The sequence below is a fragment of the Cyprinodon tularosa genome, unplaced genomic scaffold, assembly GCF_016077235.1.
Source record: "Cyprinodon tularosa strain WSP-4 unplaced genomic scaffold, ASM1607723v1 ctg153, whole genome shotgun sequence".
In the NCBI taxonomy this organism is placed as follows: domain Eukaryota; kingdom Metazoa; phylum Chordata; class Actinopteri; order Cyprinodontiformes; family Cyprinodontidae; genus Cyprinodon; species Cyprinodon tularosa.
Window position 1 is genome coordinate 281,091 of NW_024038364.1, and position 24,569 is coordinate 305,659.

A 24,569-nucleotide genomic window follows, 5' to 3' on the forward strand; every position below is an offset into this window, starting at 1 on the left:
TATACAAATCTTAATTTTTTTTCACTGACACACATTCATAAAAGGATCAGTCATTTTGGTTTACAAAATGTAAACAAACTAATCCACAACTACATATTCTGATTAACAAGCAAAAAATATTACACTACAACTGCATATAAAGTTAATTCAAAACTCAGTCTAGGTGCAGCCTCATAAAAGACTTACACTGAAGTAAAACATAAAAAAGTGTCTTAATCTGGAAAAAAAAAAATGTTTTTTTTATAACACTAGACTTAAAATATTAAAATCTTCCTAAATAAAAGTAGACACTACGTAGAGGATGTACATTCAGTATATTTTTTCGGGTTCTCAGTTTGGGAAAAACCATTAAATAAACAGATGTAAATAAAAAGATACCTGAACATGGTGTAATAACTTACATTTAGATAAGATGTATAGATTTGAAATTCCTTAATAAAACCTCGCAACTCGATTTAAAAAGACCTTTATGAAGGAACGGATGAATAAAAAGGACTTTACAATATTGCATTTACAAAATAACTAAACTATACTGCTGTAACTTAATGCATTAATGAGATCCATAAAAACAATATACAGTTAAGACTTTAAGAAAATTTATCTAATATTACAATTATTTTTCAAGCTTTTTCCATCTGTCCTAACTGCTTGACATGGATTATTTTTTTTATTTTTGTTTACTTCAATGCTGTGAATGTTTGATTATTCCTTAAACTCTAAACTAAGTCTATAATCTGATATTCTGCCATCAATATTCTTTCTGTGGATAGATATGAGCAAAAAGATGTTATGCTTAAAGTTAAATGAAACATAGTAGGAAATAAGTAGTATAAGTAAGCTGTGGATTCGTCTCATAAATTGTGATGAAAAAAAATGAATTACCTTTAATAAACGGGTGTTTTGTGTTATCTTTCCTATTAAAATACAGTGTGTACTAAAAATTGCCTCTTCCTTTTTTGTTATGTGCAAACATATGTTAATATTTGTTTATTAAATGTAGTGAGCCAAACGTTTTTTATTTTTTTTCTGTGTGGAAATTGTCAGTAATAAAGGTCATGCTGTCATAAAACAGGCTTAAATCAGAGGTAACCTGAATTTTGCTCATATTTCTGAAAACATTTTAACTCCTGTCTACGATTCTTTGTCAGTTCTGGTGGCTCGCACTAGAGATTTATAAATGACACCAAAGTTATAAGGATGAGTTTTTTTTCAATGTCCTGTTACTATTCTGAATGAAGAGTTTAAAACTAGAAATAAGTCAACAATAAGTCAACATTTTTTAAATTAAGTTTTTTTTATCCTTAATTGGAGTAGGTAAATAAGATGATCTGCCAATGGAATGGGTACTTTTACTCTTAAAATAAGATAATTAGATAATATGTGCTTGAAATAAGAAAATGCAATATTTTTTTCTTATTTAAATGTAAATCATCTTGTTCCATTGTCTCACTTACCACCTCAGTTCAAGAGAAAATTCAGTTATTTTTAAGAAAAAAATGACTTATGTAGATACATTTTTTTCAGTGTACATCATTAAAAGGAATGTTCAAGGAGAAAATACAGATTTAATTCTGTCTTTCAATTTCTTTTTTAATTTAGTTTTGCATTATTGCATAATGCAATGTTTTGATTTGTACTTAACCAGCAGTCAGGCACATAGAGAGACACTATACAAGCAGAAAACATAAAAATAAAGTGCAATGAGTTAACCATAATAGTTCAATAAGTACCAAATAAATAGACTGTGAATTGTGAGCATGGAGTGAGATATTGCAGATGTAACTAAGGTGAGGTGGTGTTCAGTAACTTGTATTAGTCTGACTTTTGCAAGGAAGAAGTTGTTCAAAAAAGTAAAAGTGAAAAACTGCTAAGGCAGCAGACCTGTGGTGACCCTGACCACGACCCATGTACAGCCCATGTACGGAGGCCTTAGTCCTGGATGTCCTGTTGTGAAGATTTCTTAAAATTGTCTTCAAGTAATTTAGCATTAACCCATTTATTCTTATATTGTATTTTATCAGTAGATGTATTCTTAGAGTTTTCTTTACAGGAAGAAATTATGATAATAGTATAGACAATGTTGCAAAAGTTTGTTTAAAATAAACTCAGAAAAAGTAAATTTAAATCAATTCCTTTTTCTTTTTTTATTCATTAATAAATGTCTGCATATATATATATATATATATATACGGTATATATATATGTATACGTGTATATCAGAATCAGAATCAGAAATACTTTGATAATCCCAGAGGGAAATTACTTTTGTTACACGCTCTAGTTACAGTTTTACATGATATATACACACATCCAACTATACAATATAATAAAGATAAAAAATAAGAATAAAAAGAGATAAAATATATATACACATATAGCTCTTCTATATATATATATCTGTACGTATATCTATGTATATGTAAAAACCTAAATCCAAATAGAGTGACAAGTCCAATTAAAGTGAATAAATCCAAGTAAGGTGATAGGTGGCGTGCAAAAGTAGTGCATAAATGTCAATTACAGAGGGGGGGGCTGAATCACCTGAGGGAGGCGTTATATAGGTTGATGACCACAGGTAGGAATGATTTCCTGTGACGCTCTGTGGTGCATCTGGGTAGGAGGAGTATTTTGCTGAAGGAGCTCGTCTGCTGGACCAGTGTGTCGTGGAGAGGATGTGAGTCATTGTCTAAGATGGACTGAAACCTGGACAGCATCCTTCTCTCTGCCACGGTGGTCAGGGTGTCCAGCTGCTCCCCCACAACATCACCGGCCCTCCTGATCAGTTTGTTCAGTCTGTTGTTTTCAGCGACCCTCAGCCCACTGCCCCAGCATGTGACAGCAAAGAAGAGCGTGCTAGCAACAACAGACTCATAAAACATCCTCAGCATCGCCCCACAGATGTTAAAGGACTTCAGCCTCCTCAGGAAGAATAGTCGGCTTTGGCCCTTTTTGTAGACCGCCTCGGTGTTTCTAGTCCAGTCCAACTTATTGTTAAAGTACACTCCCAGGTACTTATACTCCTCCACAGTGTCAACAGGAACCCCCTGGATGGAAACAGGGATCACAGGTGTTTTTGTCCTCCTCAGATCCACTATGAGCTCCTTAGTCTTTGTCACATTATATATATATATATATATATATATATATATATATATATATATATATATATATATATATATATATATATATATATATATATATGTATGTATGTATATATATGAGGCCACTAGGGGGCGACAGAACTCATGAGTTCTTCGACTTTACCAGGCTGTTTCTGTCTGTTTTTTTCTGTCTGGGTGTGTTTGACTCTCAGCTTCACTCACACAGTTAGTCGGCGACTCTTACATCATCTCTGCAAAATATTCCTCAACAGGTCAAGATGCTGGTATTTACCTTTTATTTAATTCTTGTGCCTCAGCTGTTAAGCTAACGGACTCGCCGCTTGGGAGTGTTACCATGGTGACAGGCGGATGGAATAGGGCTCAGAGCCGCAAACCGGCAAAACCGAAGCAGAAGACCGGCAAAGGCTCTGAGCTCCTGAAGGGAACTCAGGCAGAGACCCGCAGAGGGATACCGGTGAGCCGATCCAAGGAGATAAAGCTTTCCAAGGTGAGTCTATATTTGTGTTTGAAGCACTAAAAGCCTCAAAAAACAGGTTTAAACTGAATCATTCAACTTTTCTTTTTAGTTTGCAACACTCCTTATGCAAGAATTGTAAATAATTAATGGTAGTGATCATCATCACGCTTTTCATATGCATTGTTAAGCAAGTGTTACTTAATATAAGTAAAAAAATAGCTTTTAGTATTTCTTTCAGTATACTTTACAGGAACATGTCACATAAACAAATCTGCTGATAAAGTATAAATACTGTTCTGTTAGCTGTTTCTTCATTTGTTTATTTCTAATTGCAGTCTTGATAAATGAGAATATAATGAAAGATATATCTGATGTAATGATACCTTTTAAAAGTCATTCAAACTGGTCAAATATATTAATGGCATGTAGAATCTACATGCCTTTTTGCTAACATATAACACCAAAATATTGCATTGAAGCCATAATCATTTATAATCATCATCATAATCAAGCAAACATCATTGATATTTTGATTGCATTTATTATTGGATGTGTAGCTGAAACATCTTCCTTAAGGTCACACCATTAATAATGAATAAATGGAAGTTGTGCTTGTGGAAATGATGACTGACAGTGTGAGTATTACATCGATTATGACAGAGAACTGATTAATGAAATGTTCCTCAGAAAGTTCCACCTAAGAAAGAAGAGCGAGTTCACACCGGTTCAGGTCCATATAAGCATGAAGATGCAAAGTCAAGGAAGAAGATCATCAGGTACCATTTTCACACTCAGGGTTGCTTCATTTACATTTATGGAATGGAAATGTTTACTGTGTCTAAAAAGTTGTACTAAACGAAATGTCATCATGTAGTTGTCTTAGTCTAAGTCTAAGTAAACTCATTAAGGTTTGATTGTGGAGAACTTTCATAAGTTAGGTTCCAGAACCTTTTTCTTCTCTTTGCTGTGTGTCCCACCAGACCTCACTGACATAAAAAGCATCAAATGCGTGTATTTATGTTTTTAAGTTTATAATTTCTTCTTTAAAATTTAGAGATGTGTCATTTAAGTTTTTTACTGATCAGTGCTAATGTACAAACCAAATCATCCATTAAAGGAAATGAAAAGTTGTAAATGGAAATGATTCAGTATCATGATCATGAAATTATTTTAAGTTATAACATTTTACATTCTTTTTTGCACTGTAACTTATAGAGAATACTCAGAGCAAAGTCAAGCAATAGCTCTTTTATATTAATTCTTTAAAAAAAATCATCTTCATAAAAGATGTGTTGACATGTTGAACTATCAAGAGAATAATTTATGGAGAACTATTGAGCAGTCTAAGTTGTTTCCAGTTGTAGTGCTGTCAGTGTAAACAAGACTAGATCACCTGAATCAGTTTTTATTCTTCATTCTACTGGTTTTTGTTCTGTTTTGACAGGAGATCTCAAAGACTTCAGGACCCTTCAGGTAAGGACAGCAACATTTAAAATTTTACATTATCATAGACTTCTGAAACCTCCTTAAATATAAGGCAAGATCTATATTTAAGAAATTAAAATAACATAGTTTGAGCTGTAAGCAGTTAACCATCACCCATTAGTGCTCTAAGTTTTTTTTTATTTAGCTTTGATGAGCTAACTTTTTAGTATTCAACCTATGGATCTTCATGAAGAAGTTTATTTGACAACATCAATGACGAATTTCCCCTTTGTACCGTTCTTTCATTCTGTTCCTCAGTGTGTCTTATATTCTTGTTGGTTCTATGTTATTGAAAGCATTAAAATGCTTGTGTGACACAATAAGGCACAGATAATCAGTAACATTATTTTTATCAGGTTTTGATCACAATGATCAAATGTGCTTTTAGCAATTATTTGAAAATGTATGTTTTTATGTAGAGATGATTTCCATAACTCATATATATATATATAGACTCTCTCTTGGGTCCCAGCACATTAGTTTGATCCAATTTTTTTCTCAAAGCTTTAACAGTTTTCTTATAGATTTGTATAAAATATGTTTTTCTGTATAATGTGTTTCAGGGAGCAGGAGGAGTGGGGTGAGAAGAAGCACCCGGCCGACCACACAGACCGGCAGATACCAGGCCTCTAATGTGTTTAATGGGAACAACAAGTAAGAAGACCCGCTGGTATAAACAGGAAATAAAACAGACAGCAGCAATTAGAAGGTTTTCTGTTTGAATTTGATTTATAAATTACTTTTAAATAGAATTTACAATAGTTTTTTTGTAATTTCTGCAGGCTAAATAAGATTGTGCAACTATATATATATATATATATATATATATATATATATATATATATATATATATATATATATATATATATATATATATATATATATATATATATATATATATATATATATATATATATATATATATATATATATATATATATATATATATATATATATGTATATATATATATGTATATAAAAAGTGAGATCATATTGTTGTTTATTATGTATATTCTGCTTTTTGCATTTTCATAAAATGGTATAATTTTCAGAATATCTGTTAAAAGAAATGCACTAGTCAGGTCAGAAAAATCTTTATCATGAAAGGTTTTAAAGTGCTGATAACTGGTTAAATCAAGTCATTAATATTCAATTTTATCCCTTGTTCATAGACACATCTTACATTATACATTTAAAAATTATGTTGTTTTTGTGTTTGTTGTGCTTACAAGAAGAAAAGAACATTTTGATCAAACAGATTAGATTTTAATGACTGACATTCATCTTGAATATAATTTCTCTGCAGCCATGGAAGCCTGAATGGGACAAACAACCTGAGGAAAAACCCACTGATTAGTAACAACAAAGATGGAGTGAGTGTGGACTAAAAACATTGACATGGATATCTATATGCTTTACTGCAATTGAAGAATGATTTTTGTTTTAATGGAATTTTGAAACAAATAGGCCAAAAAAATATAATAGGTATTCTTATTAGTGCCAACAAACAGCTTATTGTTATTATACTCTCAGAAAGATGAACCTCCTTTCAGTCTTCTTTTCTCACTGCTAGTTAATTTTCCCTGTATATAATGAGGAGCTGGATGAACTTTGACTTCATTTAATTTAAAATACTCAATTAAATAAAACTAAGCATACTAATTTGAAAATATTTTAAAGGATTTTGCAAAAGCTTGGGGATTTTTATTTGGCTAAGCAAACATTTTTTTCAAAAAATTTTCTTTGGCAACAAAAAACCTTGTTTGAGTAAAACTTATATAAAAAAAAAAACGTATATTTTAGTATAATTGTTTTATTTGTAGTCATACTAATACCACATTAGTTTTCTCAGTTTGGGTTTTCTTTATGATAAGAAGATTCAGCATAGTGGTGAAGTTACTCCATCACATCTTAGCAGCATATAACTAATAATATGAAAAAGTATTAAAAAAGATAAAAACTTAATTCAAAATAAGGAAGCCATTACAGTAAGGTGTGAGCTGATACAGTAAAAAGCATCAATAATCAGCAACCTTTTCTTTATGTTTGAGAAGAAGCTGCCTCTAAACATAGCTCAGTTTTCTGCACAGTTCCTGTTTTGTTGTTTTGACAGCATGCTGCTCACGTGTTTACATTCTGCAGGAGGTTTAAAGCCCCAGTTCAAAGTGTTCTCACAGTCTGCAGGGGTGGGCACCCTCTGTCTTATCAGCTCACTGTGAGGGAGGTGCACCCAGCTGCACGCAGACTTCTCCGTCTGCTCACGGCTTGTGAGGAAGGGGTGACGGCTCTATCAGCTGCCAACATATTGGAGGGGGCTGAAAGCTTGAGGAGTATCAGAGCGTGCTTATTTATGTCACATGAAGTTAAGGAGATGATCAGGTTTAGATCTGTTTGGATGTGATGACAGTTTTCTTGTGAACTTTCTGAAGTTGTGGGAGTTTATTTAGGTTATTGGTTCTGTTCGGTATAGCCTGAAAAAACTACAGAGGGGAGCTTTAAATGAGTCATTGCTGAGGTCAAAGGTCCTGTGTGAACAATCATATAAAATGGAGGAGTTCCACTATAGAATAAAATATCTAACCATGAAACAGCTGCTCATTTCATCTGTTATAAATGAAGCATCTCATGCAGGAGGATGAAGAAAAGCTGGACGACCCATGAAACAAATCTAACTGAAATGAGAAAATCATTTATTTCTATCTGTTTATGGTTTTATTTAAGGTTTTCAATAAACAAGCATCCAAGATCGGCAGTTTTAATTTTAATTTTAGGGCGTCGGAATAAGTGTAAGAGCATCATGTCAGCTGACCTTTGTGTCTCTGGCAGTTTCTGTAAATTAATTCTTAATACTAATAAGAATTCACTCGTTTTTGACCAAATATTTTCATAGCCTCTTAGAAATGACAAAAGTACAGCTGTGCAATTTAAAAATCCCAAATTAATAAAGAGAAAAACAAGGTCTGATGACCAAACTGTAAAATGTTGCTTAGAATCACAATTTTCTAATATCATTTAACAAAGTTTTTTTTATTTATAGACGAATTACTCCAAAGCCCAGAGGAATAAAACATCAGGACCACTGCAGAGGGAACTTAGTGACTCCGATGAGGACGATGGTTTGTGCGATCATGACCAGCAGGAGGAAACAGTTTGGATGTTTGCCAACTCTCTTCTTCTCTGGTATTTGCAGGTGATACCGCTGATGTAGACAGCGGGCTTGGAACAACTGCAGATGAGGACAGTAACTGCAGCATGAACCAGAACTTTGACGCTAGACCGGGTCAGGATTCATCCATGAATGAGGGATCCAGCAGCAGTCAGTCTGATATATGAGGCTACATCTGCACTCATAACACTATAAACATGAAAGAGGGATATGGAGTCAGTAATCACAATTTATAAAAAAAAAAATCAAAACAGAAGGAGACATGAAAAAGTGGATCTGCTTGAGAGAACATGTTAAAGCACTCTGAGCATTTAGATGAGTAGAAAGAAAATAATTTGTCGATTATGATATAAATATCCTGATTTATATTTGTTATTTTCTGTTTTACACTGTTTAGAGTTTCTGAACAGAACCTCCCTTACAGGAACGAACCCGATCCGCGGGCGAGCCTTCAGGTGAGACCAACCACCACAGCTTTCTTTCTCCTGTCTGTCAACAGAGTCGCAATAAAGGGGAAATAATTGGAGAAAACATGATTGACTGACTGGAAGAGGCCTTTCTTTCACTGATTTATAGTAGTTTTTCATCAGACTAGGTTCTGCTATTCTTCTGATTCACAATACTTAAACTGAGTTCAACCCAACCAGAACAGCAGGTCGATGCGTGGCATTGCCGCACAGAAGAGAAGCAGACACAGAATGTTTGTTGCACAGGCTGAGAAGCATGGAGGAGATTCCATGAGATAAGTGGTTACTGTAGGAGAGCTGAACACAAAGCAGTGACAGGACAGCTAACTGCTCCTTCATGCTGGAGCCCACAAAGTGACCCTGAGTGGGTCTACCACAGTTCTCTCTCACCAACAGATTTTATGAGGATGAAGATACCAGTGCTGGATAAAACATTTTTTAGGTCTGGGAATGAAACCATAGACCTGCTTAAACCTTGCGCTTCTGCAGGGAGTGCAGGGTTCCTTTTAATTCTTCTTGGTTAATGATAATGCTCGGCTTTGTGCCGGAAATACCAGGCAGATCCTGGAAGATGAATAAATACAAAGAGACACGTTTATTTGTATCACAGATTTAGATTTAGTGTTTTTTTCCCCCCTTAATAATAAAAACCCTTTATCTGAAAACGACATTTTGTGTTTTCTTATGTATGTGACTAATATTTAAAAAATTTTTCAGGTTCTGAAACACTTAGATATGAAAAACCTGTACACAAAAATAAGAAATTATGTTTATATTAGCTTCTGACAGGAATTATCCTTCTGCGGAATCTTAAAAACTCATCTTTTGTTTGCTTCTATTTTTCCCTTTAGAGTGACTCAGAGTGTTTGGTCGAATGACTCTGATGATGATGACTCAGACAGTGAAGATGAAAAGGAATCTAGCAGGTCAGCGGAGATAAGGAATCTCTAACTGAGTGCTGGAGCCAAATTTTGGACCCGATACCAATAAGTCCAGTGTTGATAAAATAAATTAAAAAACATTTAAAGGGAAAAAATTCAAAAGAATAAATAAAAAATATCAATGGTGGTCTTATTTTTTCCCTATGACTATTTTTAGAATGTGTTTGTATCCAAGATAATGTAAGAGGCATTTTCCATGATTTGTTTTGCAGCCGAGCTCACGGTCTGCGTAAAGAGGAGCTTTTCAGGACCCGCAGAGACAAGTCTGCAGGAGCAGGTCTGGCTGACATCGATCCCATGGCTATCGATCAGTTTGTAAGTTAAACCATCAAATCATCCGGTTAAGGGCCTCTTTCTTCCCCTTCGCTACCCTTTCCATCTCTATAATTTATATATAACATCAGATTCTCTAACTTCTCAGTCCACTCCCACAAATATCTCTGCTTGAATGTTTTCTCTCTGTCCTTGTTTATCTTGCTGTCTCCTCAGGTGGGCTTTGACAGCATTGGTGGACTGGAAGGTCACATCTCAGCTCTAAAGGAGATGGTGGTCTTCCCTCTTCTCTATCCAGAAGTCTTTGACAATTTCAAGATTCAGCCTCCCAGGTGACAAAGACACCGATGATGCAAAGCTCTGCAGAATTTATTTACATCCTTTAACGCTACATTCCATTAAGCTTTAATATACTGGTATTAACGTTTAAATATCAAACTTGCTTTGACTGTGTTCAGGGGTTGTCTGTTCTATGGTCCCCCTGGGACAGGGAAGACGCTGGTTGCCAGGGCGTTGGCCAATGAATGTAGCCACGGTAACAGAAAGGTGTCTTTCTTCATGAGGAAGGGAGCCGACTGTCTCAGCAAGTGGGTGGGCGAGTCGGAGCGGCAGCTACGGCTGCTGTTTGAGCAGGTAACTTTCAGCAGATTATGACATCACTGGACTGTCTGCTAAAAAAAATAGGTTAAACAAATACCAGGTTTGATGGTTGGATTATGTTAGTGTTGTAGTCAAGACCACATCAACAGAGACCAAGGACCTAATATGGTCTTGGTCTTGTGTTGGTACTCTGTACTACAACACTAGATGACATAATTTATGTACGTTTTCTAAATGTAGTTCTTTTTTAATGTGTTTGCACCTGAAATGCTATAAAGTATCCATGGACTCTTTAGTGTATGAAAGAAAATCATTATAACGAAAGTTGATGCTTCTTAAAGTCTGGACTATCATATTTCGTGTTTTCTGACCGTTTTTCAGGCGTATGACAGACGTCCCTCCATCATCTTCTTTGATGAGATCGATGGTTTGGCTCCTGTTCGATCCAGCAAACAAGATCAGATCCACAGGTCTTTACAGCCTCTAAATGGACAGATTTTTACCTTTGCTCACCATCGATGGTTCATAATGATCACATCCTCATTTTGAAACCTCTGCAGCTCTATCGTTTCAACTCTGCTGGCTCTGATGGACGGGTTGGACAGTCGAGGGGAAGTGGTGGTTATCGGAGCGACAAACAGGCTGGACTCCATCGACCCGGCTCTGCGGCGCCCTGGACGCTTCGATCGGGAGTTTCTGTTCGGCCTTCCTGACAGAGAGGTAGCACTAACAGCTGATCTGCATTTTACAACTTAGTCAATAGTATAAGGAGTTAAAGTCTTTAAGACCTTAAAGTTTTTGCTGGTAAAACTTTAAGAATATTTTATTTTGAATGATATTTATAGTGACTTGTATTTCTGATTAGAGGATTAAATTGTTGGAGGTGTTGCATGTTTGAAATGTTATTTTATAAATGTTTTTTTTTTGCATTTTGTTTCAGTCACGTAAAGAGATCCTTAAGATCCACACCCGGCAGTGGAAACCTCCTCCTTCTGCAGACTTTCTGGATGAACTTGCAGAAAAATGTGTTGGTAGGTGGAAGGAAAGACATTTATTGTATTGTTTATGGTTTATTGTTAAGTTGCTAGTCATGAGAAGAAGTTTGATTTATCAAACTTTAAACATTAAATTAAGTAAAAACCTAGAAACAGAGTGTATTGTCAGAATATTTTATTTTTTTTCTATTTCTTCCTTTCCTTTCATTTTTTTTCCATTGTGCCATTACAACCTATTCTCATTATGAGTTCGTATGAAATCGTACGAAAAGTTATGCACCGTAATTTCATACGTTTTGTTTTTGTCGTATGTGCATCTTACGCACAATTCAAGAACATAGAATATAAATTACAATTAGCCCTAACCCTGACCCTAACCCTAACCCTAAGATATAAAACAGCAAGCAACGTAGTTAGAGACATGAATAAGTGATTATTGCACTGTTTTTCCCAGTTTTACGTCCGTCCGCGGATCTGCTTTTTTTTTCTGTCTGCCAGCGCATGCGCACTGATCTGGTTTTTTGAGGAAAAACGTCCAAAACGTACGAAATAGTGTGCATAACTTTTCGTACGATTTCATACGAACTGATAATGAGAATATGTTGGCCATTAATACATTTTGAGGAACTTAAATAGATTTTATTACTATGAAACGTTAAGTGTTATAAATAATACATAAATATGTAACTGGTTTCCTGGAAAAGGTGAATTTAAATGTTTATAATCTTCAACACTATTATTTTTTACTGTGGGGCTATGATGGCTGTAGTAAGTAGTCACAGCCTTAGAGGTAAATAAGAATGAATGCAAAAGAATAATGTTTTTTTTTATCATCACTTTTATCATTATCACGATAATATCACCCAATATCATGATCAGAAATTAAGAGCATATCACCCAGCCCTGGTGTTTAGGATGAAAATCAATTATCCTTTATTTATGTCTGACCTCACATAACCTAAACTCTTACAGGTTACTGTGGTGCTGACATTAGGGCAGTGTGCACAGAGGCAGCTCTGTGCGCTCTGCGCCGCCGCTACCCACAGATCTACGGAACCTCCCAGAAGCTCTTGCTGGACGTCTCGTCCATCTCCGTCAGCAGCTGTGACTTTGTGGCAGCCATGAGGAAGATGAAACCGGCCTCTCAGCGTTCCAACGCCTGTCCTACCAAACCGCTGTCCAGGGTGGTTCGGCCCCTGCTGGAAGCTGCTCTGTGCCAAATCCTTGAGGTTGTGCAGAAGTTGTTTCCACATGCTGAGCAGGGGATGAAGAGGAAATGGGATCCGGGTGAGATCAAGCTGAAGGTTAAATGCACTTCTGTTGTATTACTGAGTAGAGTCTTATTTGGAAATGTCATGTAATGTTAGACCTGACCTCTGGCGACGATGGTCTGATGAATGGAGCAGATGGAGGCTCCTCAACCTGCAGCATCTCTGCTCCTTCCACCTCCCAGAGGAAAACCTTCCTGCACTTTGCCAGGTGAAGCTGAAAAAAAAATCTGATTAAAGTAAAAAAAAGGAACCAGCATGTTGTTTAAAGAGAGTCAAAGAGAAATCTAAAGCTTTAGGATAATATCACCTAATTCCATCTAACATAAAAAAATGTCAGCACCTGCATGAACTCATCTTTCACTGCTCTGCTCTGCTGCCCCCTGCAGGAGTGCAGTACAACACCCAATGGCCCACCGCCCCCGAATGCTCCTGGTGGGTCGCCCAGACTCTGGTCAGACCTCCCACCTGGCCCCTGCGATCGTGCATGCTCTGGAGCGTTTCACTGTCCACAGCCTGGATGCTGCTGTGTTGTTTGGGCTCAGCAGCACCTCGCCTGAGGAAGCCTGTGCACAGGTTATTTTTACACTGCATGGATGCTTAGATAACTTCACAAAGTTTCATTTTACTCAAATTATAAAGCGGTTATTCTCAGTTTAAAGCTTAATATATCTTAAAAGAAAACAATATATTGTCATCTGCCTGATCTAATTAGAGTTTATTTAATCTAACATTTGTAGAATAGCTAAATTATATATAAACAAAATGGTGAAAGAATTTAATATCAAGTTCATTTTAAAGTTTGCAACTAAATGAATTAAATAGACAAAAATTAGGATGCTTTCTTTGACCTGGGGTCGTCTTAGCTTTGTTATACTGTATAAGTTTACTTTTTTATTGACCAAACAACACATCATAAAGAAGTAAAGTCTGTTCTTTAGCAGCCTCTAGTGGTGGTAAGGGAAACTGCAGGATACATTAAAATAAATAACAGAACAGTTTAGACAATGGTTTAAAGACACTACAAGAGGGTTGTAAGCAACATTATCTGGGTGGGCCCCATATGAAGTAAAACACCCCCGCTGCTGCCGTACAAACGATCCTAAATGTGCCTCATACATACACACTTCATCATTTCATCATTCTTCACCTTCACTAGACATGGATATACTTTAGTATATTCCGCTGTAAAATGAGTCTTAATAGGCTACCTTGAGTTTCTCAGCTCCCCTCCTCACCCACGCCCTCTCCATTCATCTCGCAATCTTCACTCACTGTAGCAGCAACGTCCACCTCTCCCTTTTTGGTTCTTTGAAAGGACATGTTTATTTTGGGAAGTTTTCTGCGTTCTTCCAGCAGCTCTTTGTTTTTCCTTTTCTGGAATCCTCTTAAGTACCTCATTTTGGTATCCATCGTTGCTAACACATTGTACGTAACGGTAATGGTTTTAATCTACGCTCTGGGTTATCCATAATTCCAAGTCGTATTGTAAAAAATAAAATACTCAAATACATTGTTCTTTTAAGATCTTTATTGTGGTTTGAAACACATTATATATATGAGTGTATTTTTTAACCAACCGTCTAATGAACTATACACAGTTATTAACATAGTACTTAAAAGTATGATTGTCTGCTTTGCTATTGGTGTCATGTTTAAAAGCCATTATGTTGAAATCTGGCATGTGTTGGGGTATAAATACGGTCCGCTGCGGTCAGCTATATCAGGTGGGTTTAAGAGGAATTTTTCGCACCATTCCATCTGCAAAGAGACGCTCTAGTCCAGAATTGCGTAGGGGGCCAACCAGGTATCAGTAACAAGGCCCCTAAGCAACTGCAGTCTCTGCTTACCGATAGTTACGCCATTGCATTTAGATAAAGACTGAAACAAGGTTTCAGAGGAAATTTCTCCACTGTTCAGGTGTTCTGCGAGGCCAAGCGGACGTCTCCCAGCATCCTCTACATCCCTCACATCCAGCAGTGGTGGGACACGGCAGGATCGGCACTCAGGGCCTCTTTCCTCAGCTTGCTAGGCAGCATCTCCCCATTCTCTCCCATCCTTCTCCTTGCCACCTGCAGCCTCCCCCACCAGCAGCTGGACCCAGAGGTGATGCTTCCTTCAACTTTTCTCTCTATTCACTGTTATAGAATGTCGTCTATTGTTTGAAAGCAGAAAGCGAAATAAAAAACACACATGTTGACTCTAAAAATTCTTGTTTTCTCATCAGATACAGTCTCTGTTTCGGGAGGAGTATGGGGAGATATATACCATGACTGTTCCCATGCAGCAGGAGAGAACAGAGTTTTTTCGGGATCTCATTCTGAATCAGGCAGCAGAGCCTCCACCGTCCAGGAATAAAGGTTTCTATCATGTTTTGATTCCTGGTGCTCTGCTCCACTATCAAGTATAAAGTTACCAGCTTTTTGAAAAGTTAATCGAGCGTTTTTGAAGCATTAAGCCTATTTTTATCTTTGATTTTATTGACCACATGATTTTTATGGTTGATTTTTGATCTTTGATTTTATTTGCACTGTGTAGCACTTTGAGATTTTTCTTAATGAAAAGTGCGGTACAAATTGGATTTATTATTATTATTATTATTATTATTAAGCCTAATATTCCTGCTTGTCTTCCATTAGTGACCCAGAAGGTAGAGATCCTTCCTGTGGCTCCCCTTCCTTATCCAAGACAGATGTCAGAGCAGGAGCGTCTCCGTCTGGAGGAGCAGGAGGAGGATGTGCTGAGGGAGCTCCGCCTCTTCCTCACTAACCTCACAGAGCGTCTGATGCTGGACCGCCGCTTCAAGGCCTTCACCAAACCTGTGGACATCGAAGAGGTAAACTGATTCTGTTTTATCAATTAGTCATTTTACTGTAAATCTTGTTGGCATAAACTGTGGAGCTGCAACAATTAGAGCATTAGATGCATTTGGTACATTTAGGGGCAGCAAAAATCCATAAACTCTCTCTATTTTTCTAATATCCTTCATTCTTCAGGTGCCAGACTACCTCATGGTGGTCCAGAACCCCATGGACCTCTCCACTCTGCTGTCCAACATCGATGAACATAAATATGTCACCGTTAATGAGTTCTTGTCAGACGTAGACCTCATCTGGCAGAATGCTCTAGAGTACAACCCAAAGAGAGACCCAGCAGGTGGGACTAAATCAAGATGCTCTGCCTGCAATGGACTGATTTTTCTCATTGAATTTAAATACTTTTAGTATTTATACATTGCTAAGCAGGTAAAGATACCTTTGAAAAAGGTTGAGTAGTAAATTAAAAGTATACAAAAATGTAGATTTATGTTGAATCAATAAACCACATGAAGCCTTGTTAATGTCAGAATATGGTTTAATCAGACCCACAATAAATCAACCCCTCCTAAAGGAGGAATTCTTTACCAGTTTATTAATTGATAGCTATCACAAGTTAAAGTAGGAGGGACATTTCTTAGTAATTCTTTGATTTAATTAATAAAAAAATTAAACTTTATTTCAAAAAATAAGTTTAAACACACAAAAAAAAAAAAAAACACAAAACAAAAAAAGAAAACAAATAGGTGTATACAGTAGATATGAGTTCGAAAGGCAGCAGGGAGAACTATACACTTATTTATCCCTACCCCATTATCACTATAATAGATGTACTTATATGATGCTGTTAATCAGAAATACTTTAATAATCCCAGAGAGAAATAACTTTTGTTGCACACTCCAGTTACAGTTTTATATATATAAATATATATACACACATCCAACTACACAAGATAATAAAGATTTAAAAAAAAGAGATAAAGTATATACACATATAGCTCTCTAATAAACAAAAATGAAATTTAGGATCCATTAAATTCTAAATAATAAAAAATATATATAGTAATTTAAGCAGAACTAAGCTTATAAACCATATAAAAACCATATAAACCTTCATGAATATCTACTGGAAGCCTATAAATCTGTTTTGGTTTAGTGTTGATTATTTCAATCTTTATCATTGGGTTTAAAAGCTTAACCCACGCTGAAGCTTGCAGAGTTTCAGAGACCTAAAGGCAAGTTTTAGGCTTGATTTTGATTATTATTCCTGAACTCACTGAGAGGAAGGAATGCAGGGAAAACAGAGGAGTTTAAGTATCTAAACAGAAGCAAAAGGCCAGCCCACCTGCAGGACTGACTGCAGGACTGATCCCACCGACTCTCTGCTTGGCTGATGGGAAATCTTGACACACACTAGCAGTGTTTGTCCTTTGTGTCAAACAAAATGTGTATATTTTACAGTATTTGTACAGATATTCCGGTATAGCTGGAAAATCTGATCCTGAAAAATTCATTTTACTTAACAGTCAAACATAGTTCTGTTGATAAGCTGGTGAACCACCTGCTCACTTTGGTCAAACCTCCACTTCCTTTTTGGAAAGTTTTATCAGTGAGAGGACAGACCACAACTATCTCTCCTCTAAAGTCACATGATAGCTGAAGGGCCAATCAGATGACGACATGGGGAACAGATTCAGCTTTCAGACGGTGGCTCTCAGGTTCTGGAACGTCCTTCCATTTTATTTGCTCCTCCTGCTGAATTTGATAGTATTAGTATTTCATTTACATTGTTAGATGAATACAGGCTCATATTAAATCAAGCATCATTTTACAATTTTGGATTCACTTAGTGACAATTATTGAAACTAGTTTGGATAAATTGGTTAAAAACTTTATTGATTTTTCTCAATAACTGAATCTAATCCGCTTGATTCCTGTTTTTGATTCTTGTTTTATTGAGCATGAATTCAACTCATGTGTATTTTAAGTCTAATGTGTAAATGTTTGCATATGTCAGACCGTCACATCCGTCACCATGCATGCACCCTGAAGGACACAATGCGAACCATCATCAGAAAAGAACTGGACAAAGATTTCCAGAGAATCTGTGAGGAAATCCGAGAGTCCCGCATTGAAAGAGGTAAAAATTTACTCAGTGTTCAGCGTGGCCCAATTAAACCAGGTGTTCAGACGCTCAGCTTCATTTTACTAAATGAGATTTAAAGTAATAATAAAACACCTGTATTAAAAGGCTTTTGAATAGAAATGTCTCGCAGCATTGGTGGTTTGTATTTATTTGTGTTATTATTCTACTTATTAATAAAACCTTCATACTAAAAATTAAGACTTCTTTTTGTGACAGCGTTATCCTACAGGCCCAGGGCCAATCTAGACTTGGCCAACAGCCTCTACAACCAGGTCTTCACCCGGAACAGCACTGGACCTCAGGGTGAGCTTTATTTATTAATTTTTTTCATGAATGTAACTTAACACTAAAATTAAACTTAAAGTTATGTGAACCAACAGGTGTTGTCAGAAAATTTAGATTTCTCGTATTTCATATATTATTTATCCTATTTACTCACTATAAAAGTTTTCACTCAGTCTGTTTCACCTGCAAGGCCACACAATTCTCTGCGTGGTGTTTGCAGACCAGACATAGCTTCTTCCCATGACAAACCAGATAATTTCTCAAGGTTTATTCATAACATGTTACTGTTAAACAAATTGTCTGTAATTTCTTTTGACTCTGACTACTTTTCCATTGCTGTAAGTAAGGGGGAACAAATGCTGCTCAGGCAGAACAGGGCTGAATACTGTACCATAAGGGCTGTATGATGAACTGTTCTCTCTTTGCAAAGATATTATGAATAAAGTGCCGACTGAGTGAAATCAATCGATCTCCTTTTATTTAACTAGGGTGAATAGTTGAATACTTTTTTCACACTACACAAGGTAAAGTTAAACACAAAAATATTTTACCCAAATTTTTTATTTTTTTTAACAGTGTCCTGTCTGGCAATGTGGCAATAAGAATAATTGTCTTGATGCCAAAAAGAGCCCAACAGATTTTACTTTCACAAGTGCAATTGCCATACTGCTCCACTTGTTTCATGCATATAAATTGCTTTATTATAATTATGCAGGGAGTTTTACAGTTTATATGGACACTGCAATGTCAATACAGCAGAAAAACAGAAGAAGAAAGGGAAAAAAAGAAAAAAAGAGAAAAGATGAAAGAAAGGAGAGATAGAAAGGTATTTTACCCAAATTTTAAGATTTATATAAATATATAACATTTTTTTTAAATAACATTGACACCACCCCATTAAATAAATCTTACAAGGTGGATATGCATTTGTTTAATATAGCTTATTTATTAAAAATAACTAATTGTCAGGTGTATCTAGAATTGATAAAGTATACTTAATTAAAATGAATACTAATTAGTGTTTTTATTTCAAGTACATAAAGTTTATTGTCTGAATTGCCTAATAATCTGGTCAGTTCTAAATCCATGTTTCTGATTTGACCTATATTACAGAAGAACTGTTAAACTACCATTTTTAAACTCAATGCTATTTCTGACATTTTGAATTGAAAAAGCTTCCTGGATGGGAAGCAAAACATCTTCAAACTTTGAAACTAAGTCCAGTGGATTGTTTTTTAAAAACTTTTTTGGAATACAATTTTTAAAATTAGTGTTTTTTTGTTTTTTTTGAATAGTCATATTTAAGAGATATGTTTGTTTAATAAATCCCTGCAGAAAAGAGGATGTGAGGGCAAAGCTTCAAGGACATAGAGCTGCAGAGCCTTTAATTGAACATAAAAGCATTAGTCTCAGAGCAGGTGAGAGGAAAAGGGAACAACCATCAAGCTGACCAAAGGAGGAAAAGTGAATGAGGGATTCTGCAGCTGAGGGGAAAAGTCCCAAACAGAAAGGAAGATCAATTGAACAGTAATGAGGATTCAGTTCTACTCCAGCTCTTTTCTTCTTGTTGTAATGACCCTTCCTTTCCTCTCCCTCCCCTCAATCCCAACCCTCTTCTGTATTATTTCTGCAGCGCGTAAGAAAAAGTGTTTCAAATCGACACGAAAATCCAAGTGGAGCACTGGTGTGCTTAAGAAATGGCAGCCAAAGAAGACAGCTTCCACCTCCTCCTCCTCAATGTCCAGCGTAACCAGTTCAGATTCCAATGGAATCAGAGGAGGGAGTGTTTCTACTGACCAAAGCTCTTCTAGTTTATCAGACAGCAGCGATGAAGACAGGAACACCTTCCTAACTATTAACCGGAACCATCATGCATTCAAATCTCTCCAAAAAAGGCTCCAGCAAGTATACAATCCGTCCAGCAATACTCCCAAAATTAGCCCGGACCACAGGCAGCAAAACAGGCCTTCAAAGTCCGACCCAGCCCGAAGGAAGGCGCTGACCGAGTTTTATTTAAAGAAATTGGGTGTGTTTGTGTAACAGAGATTTGGAGTGAAAGCTGGCTGCTCTACTAACTGCCCTTCAGTCGACTGTGACTGAGCTTCAAAGCCCTGCAGCGTGTAAAACAGGGAGTGAAATCACTGCCTGTGCTTCTGCTTCGCTGCTGCTGCTGAGCAAGATCTAAAGTGCAAAGTTTTCACAGTCAGGCAGACGTCTGGGCAGAGAGCCAAACTGGCACAAAGCTGAGCTGAGAACAGATGCTCTCTGATATTCTGTCACACAGACATTCTCTGCAAATTACTTAAAAGAGGAGCTTCCTTTGACTGATTATTTTAGCTTGAAATGCTAGTGCCTGTCTGAACCATGCACAGCTTGTTTTCCTTAATTTGACTGATGCCCCTAATAGACCTTTTAGATGCAAAAAAAAAAAAGACGCTTGATTGACAAAAAAGATTTACTCCTTAAATAAAGATTGAGGTTAATGTTTTATTACCTGTGGTTTTAGAGTTATAAACTGTACGTCATGTGTTGTTTGTTTGCTGCATTGTCTGCGCTCCCAAATAGTGATTAATCTATCTATTTAATTACAAGAACAATCATTTTCTTTCTTCCCCAGAGAGGCAGAGGAAGAGCGAGATGAGAGCAAACAAGGCCGTCTTCGAGCAAATGCAGCAGTTCAACATGGATAGATCTGCAGAGATGGTGAAAGAGCAAGCCCCCCCGCTGGTAGTGGATCATAAAAAGCTGAAAGTAAGTAACTCAGGTTAGGCTGTTTTTGTCCATATTTGGGCCGTTTTTAAGATTACCACTGCTAGCTACTAAAACATGGTAGAAATATTTTATTTTGTTGAGTGTTCTTATACTTCTGAAATGAAGTAAATACAAGACGTTACAGCTTTGCAAATATTTTCAAGAAGTTTGCGATATTTCATCAAAAATGGCAAATAATTTTAGTGTCTTTTTTTATTGTCCCTTAACAGGTAAATTTGTTTACCAGTGTAGGGCAGTGACAACATTCATTACTATAGTAACCATCAATATGAAGTGCAGATTAAATAAAGTTTGTGCATAGTCATGAAGTGAAAGAATTTTTTTTTCCATATTTAGAGACTTTTTTTTTTTTTTTTATCCGCCCATCATTGGACGAGGTCTGAATGACTTCAAACAGCTAATCTTTTAAAAACAAGCAAAAAAACCTGTGTTTTGTTCTTCCTGAACTTAAATTATATTGGAGCTAATTTTTACAACTGACAACCATAGACATTAATACGTAGCCGTCCCATTGGACGTTTCTGACGGCTTGGTATACCTGGTGCCTGTAGGTGGTATACCTGTAGGTGGTATACATGTAGGTGGTATACCTGTAGGGCGACCATATTGGGTCAGACCATAGTTCAGACAGATGCTGACAGAATTAATAGGAGGCAACTCAGTACAACAATAAGTTCTTACCTTTCACAACCATTTGAAAGTCAAAAACTAATATTATGATTACCTTTCAGAGGGATCATACATATTAACTCTGAATCAAAACTATTGAAACCAAAGTCAAACTTGATTAAAATTATATATATATATATATATATATATATATATATATATATATATATATATATATATATATATATATATATATATATATATATATATATATATATATATATATATATATATATAAATAAGAGGATAATCTGTCATAAAATCCCACATATGAAAGGTAATTGTACTGGGTCTGCTTTGTAGTCTTCTTTCATTTTTGCACCCATAGGTTGAATAAAAGTCGGGCCTCCAGAGAGGAAGCTCTGGAATTTGCTAACTGTCAATATAAAATCGAATGTATGCATCATGGTAGAAAATAATTTATATTAATCAGCTGGTACCATATTGACCCTTTAACATTTTCATTCAGCTGAGAGTTCACCAGATTCACTGTCTGAATTCATTAAGTAATGTTTGCCCCAATTGATGTGTATTCTCCCTGACGCAGCTTGGTCTGAACCAAGATGGCCGCTCTGTCGGCAGGTGCGCCTATTTTAACAATTACGCGGAGGTTTATCGATGTCTCTGGTATAAACATCTATTTCCTGAGTCTTAAATTTAAATAAAAACATAATTCTCTACCTTTTTCTCTCAGATTGATAATATGAGGGTTCTGTTGAGAAACTATCAATAAGAATATCTGGACACATTTAACCAATTTAATTCAGGCTATGAAAATGCTTCAAATCCATTTTTAGTTAAATTTGTGCATTTTTTCAACTTAATTCTGGGACCATTTTGTTAGCCTGTGTTTCACCAGCATCGGTTAATAAAGGGATATATAATTGAAGGTCATATTGATCTCTGGTTATTAAATGTACTAATTTGATTATACATTTAAAAATGACTGGATGAATTTAAACCTTTTTATATTGTGAATTGAAGCTATATGAATAAAAGAAAGTACTTTGGTTGTAACTATTGTTCAAAGTAATTCTTGTTTTTTCTTTTCCAGGATCTGCTGAGCAGAGCTGTAGCTAAAACAGAGGGCACTGAGGTGGAGCCTCTGGAGAAGCTTTATGCCCTGTTGGCTCAATGCATCTACAGACACAGAAACAACTATGACAAGACGGAGCTCATTAAGGTACAACGACACCGTAAACTCACTACTTTTTAGGGAGTTTGGACGTTGTTAAATGTTACAACAGTTTTCTTTTAGCATGTATTTTACTTTATTACAGTCATGCTTCTATAACCTTCAATATACTTCCTTTATAAAGTATTTTTATTTCATGTAAAGAAAAACAAAAGGCATCATGAAGAGAAGGAGTTGATTTTAAATAATTTATTTGTTTGTTTTCTCTAGGAAATGAAGAAAGAGGTTGACAACTTCTCCTGAGCAGTGATAACAAAAACTGAGTCACTCTAAATGAAAAGTATTTTTATTGTTTATTCTATTTATTAAGATATATTTATAAAATTAGAAAAAATCTAAATACCTCAGTATCTAAAGTGTTGCATCAGATCATATTAACATTTATTTCTTTAATATTTTTGAAAGTAAAAAAAAAAACAAGCTTATTACTATCATGTTTACTTAGAATGTTTATCATGATGTGCACTTTATAAAAGTGTAGGTCTGGGTAAATTAAAAACAATGTGTGTTTTGGGTTATTAAAATGTCATCGTTTAGTGTTGGTTTTCTCTGTTGCTCAATTTGTGGGTTTTTTTTGTTCTTGAAAACAAAATTTTTCATGCTTTCTGTCTGCAGGAGTTAGAAATTCAGGATTTATTTGAATAAATTGTTGTGAAATTGTTATAATCAAGTTTGTGTGTTGTTCTTATTTCTATTTGTTTTTAATTATTTTGTAATTTTTTAATACTTCCTATGAGATATTTGAATTTGTAGGACATTGTTTTTGTTATTATAATTAATAATTCAGTTGTTAGTACATGTTGTATTTTATATAATATTTTAACTTTTATATGACCAAACTGAAAAAAGTTTCCACTGTTCTCTATTTAGTCACTGGATTGCCGATAGGCCGAAAAGTTTTAATTAACCTGCAGCCATCTTGGTAGCCCACACTCTTGTAGAGTTGTGCCTTAAAAACAAGCAGTTTTCAACTTCCCAAATCATATTCAGAAGGTCTATGCCATGCTGCAATGTCGGATTCAGAAAAAGATGTTGAAATGTCATAAAGGTCGGACACAGGCGAGAGTGTATCTGAAGATGGAGACGGAGACCAACAAGACCTCCCTCATCCTTGGCCCAATCTCAAAGAATTCTTCTAAATAGTTGAACAATTTAGCTTTCAATTCATATAGTGGCATCTGGTTGTTTTTGTTTTAAACTGCAGTATCCATACTTCTACTTAAGTAACAAATGTGTGTACTTTGGACACCACTGCAGAATCCTAAAAAGGAAGTTAAATGTGGCCTTGGATACCATAGCATCATCCAAGAAAAAACTAAAGTACACACAGTAGAAATCAGGGCGGCTGAAGAAGGAATTTGATTCACTGAAAAATGTTGTTAATGAACTGAAGAAGAAATTATTAACTATAATATTATATTTAATAACTATTAATTCAGACAACTGTGTTGAACCAGTAAATAGCGATCAATGGATGCTACATGCACGTCTCTATCTGACGTAAAGACGCAGATGAACCTTCTGACCCGACGCGGAAAAATATAACAAATTTGACCTCATTACGTCAAGTTTGTACTTCCGCCTATTTTGACCACTTTCAAAATAAGAGTCTAGGGCTCTATGCACTCAGCTTTAGTCTTCAAGTAACTCATTGTTGTCTTTAAATTGCAAACTTGGTGTTAAAGATAAATAATTTACATGTCTTTAAGGTAAGGTTTGAAAAACTTCAATCCTATTGGTTGATGTGTTTCGAAGTACAAAAGACATTAATTTACATTTTCAAGTAGGAATCTCCACTTTCTTACAAAAAAAGAGAGAAAATAACATTTATATACAGGAGATCAACTTAACTTGTGCAAGGCAACAGAAATAAATAAATTAATAAATAAAAAAGCAGTAATATTACAACCAA

The 24,569-nt window shown here is 35.6% G+C and overlaps 1 protein-coding gene across 1 annotated transcript; it reads left to right on the top strand.

Annotated features, from left to right (window-relative positions):
• The first annotated feature begins 3,306 nt into the window (after positions 1 to 3,306).
• On the top strand, positions 3,307 to 23,323 carry LOC119779902 (ATPase family AAA domain-containing protein 2-like). Its single transcript, XM_038279749.1, has 28 exons — positions 3,307 to 3,609; positions 4,267 to 4,355; positions 5,024 to 5,052; positions 5,628 to 5,718; positions 6,371 to 6,437; positions 8,102 to 8,180; positions 8,255 to 8,380; positions 8,628 to 8,685; positions 9,549 to 9,646; positions 9,814 to 9,953; positions 10,128 to 10,243; positions 10,370 to 10,544; positions 10,893 to 10,981; positions 11,072 to 11,231; positions 11,452 to 11,542; positions 12,479 to 12,793; positions 12,874 to 12,985; positions 13,164 to 13,350; positions 14,695 to 14,880; positions 15,002 to 15,134; positions 15,414 to 15,610; positions 15,771 to 15,930; positions 17,608 to 17,730; positions 17,953 to 18,039; positions 19,655 to 20,047; positions 20,639 to 20,772; positions 22,517 to 22,645; positions 22,868 to 23,323. The coding sequence occupies exons 1-28, from the start codon at positions 3,457 to 3,459 to the stop codon at positions 22,898 to 22,900; spliced, it is 3,750 nt and encodes a 1,249-aa protein (XP_038135677.1). The 5' UTR covers positions 3,307 to 3,456; the 3' UTR covers positions 22,901 to 23,323.
• Positions 23,324 to 24,569: the final 1,246 nt, after the last annotated feature.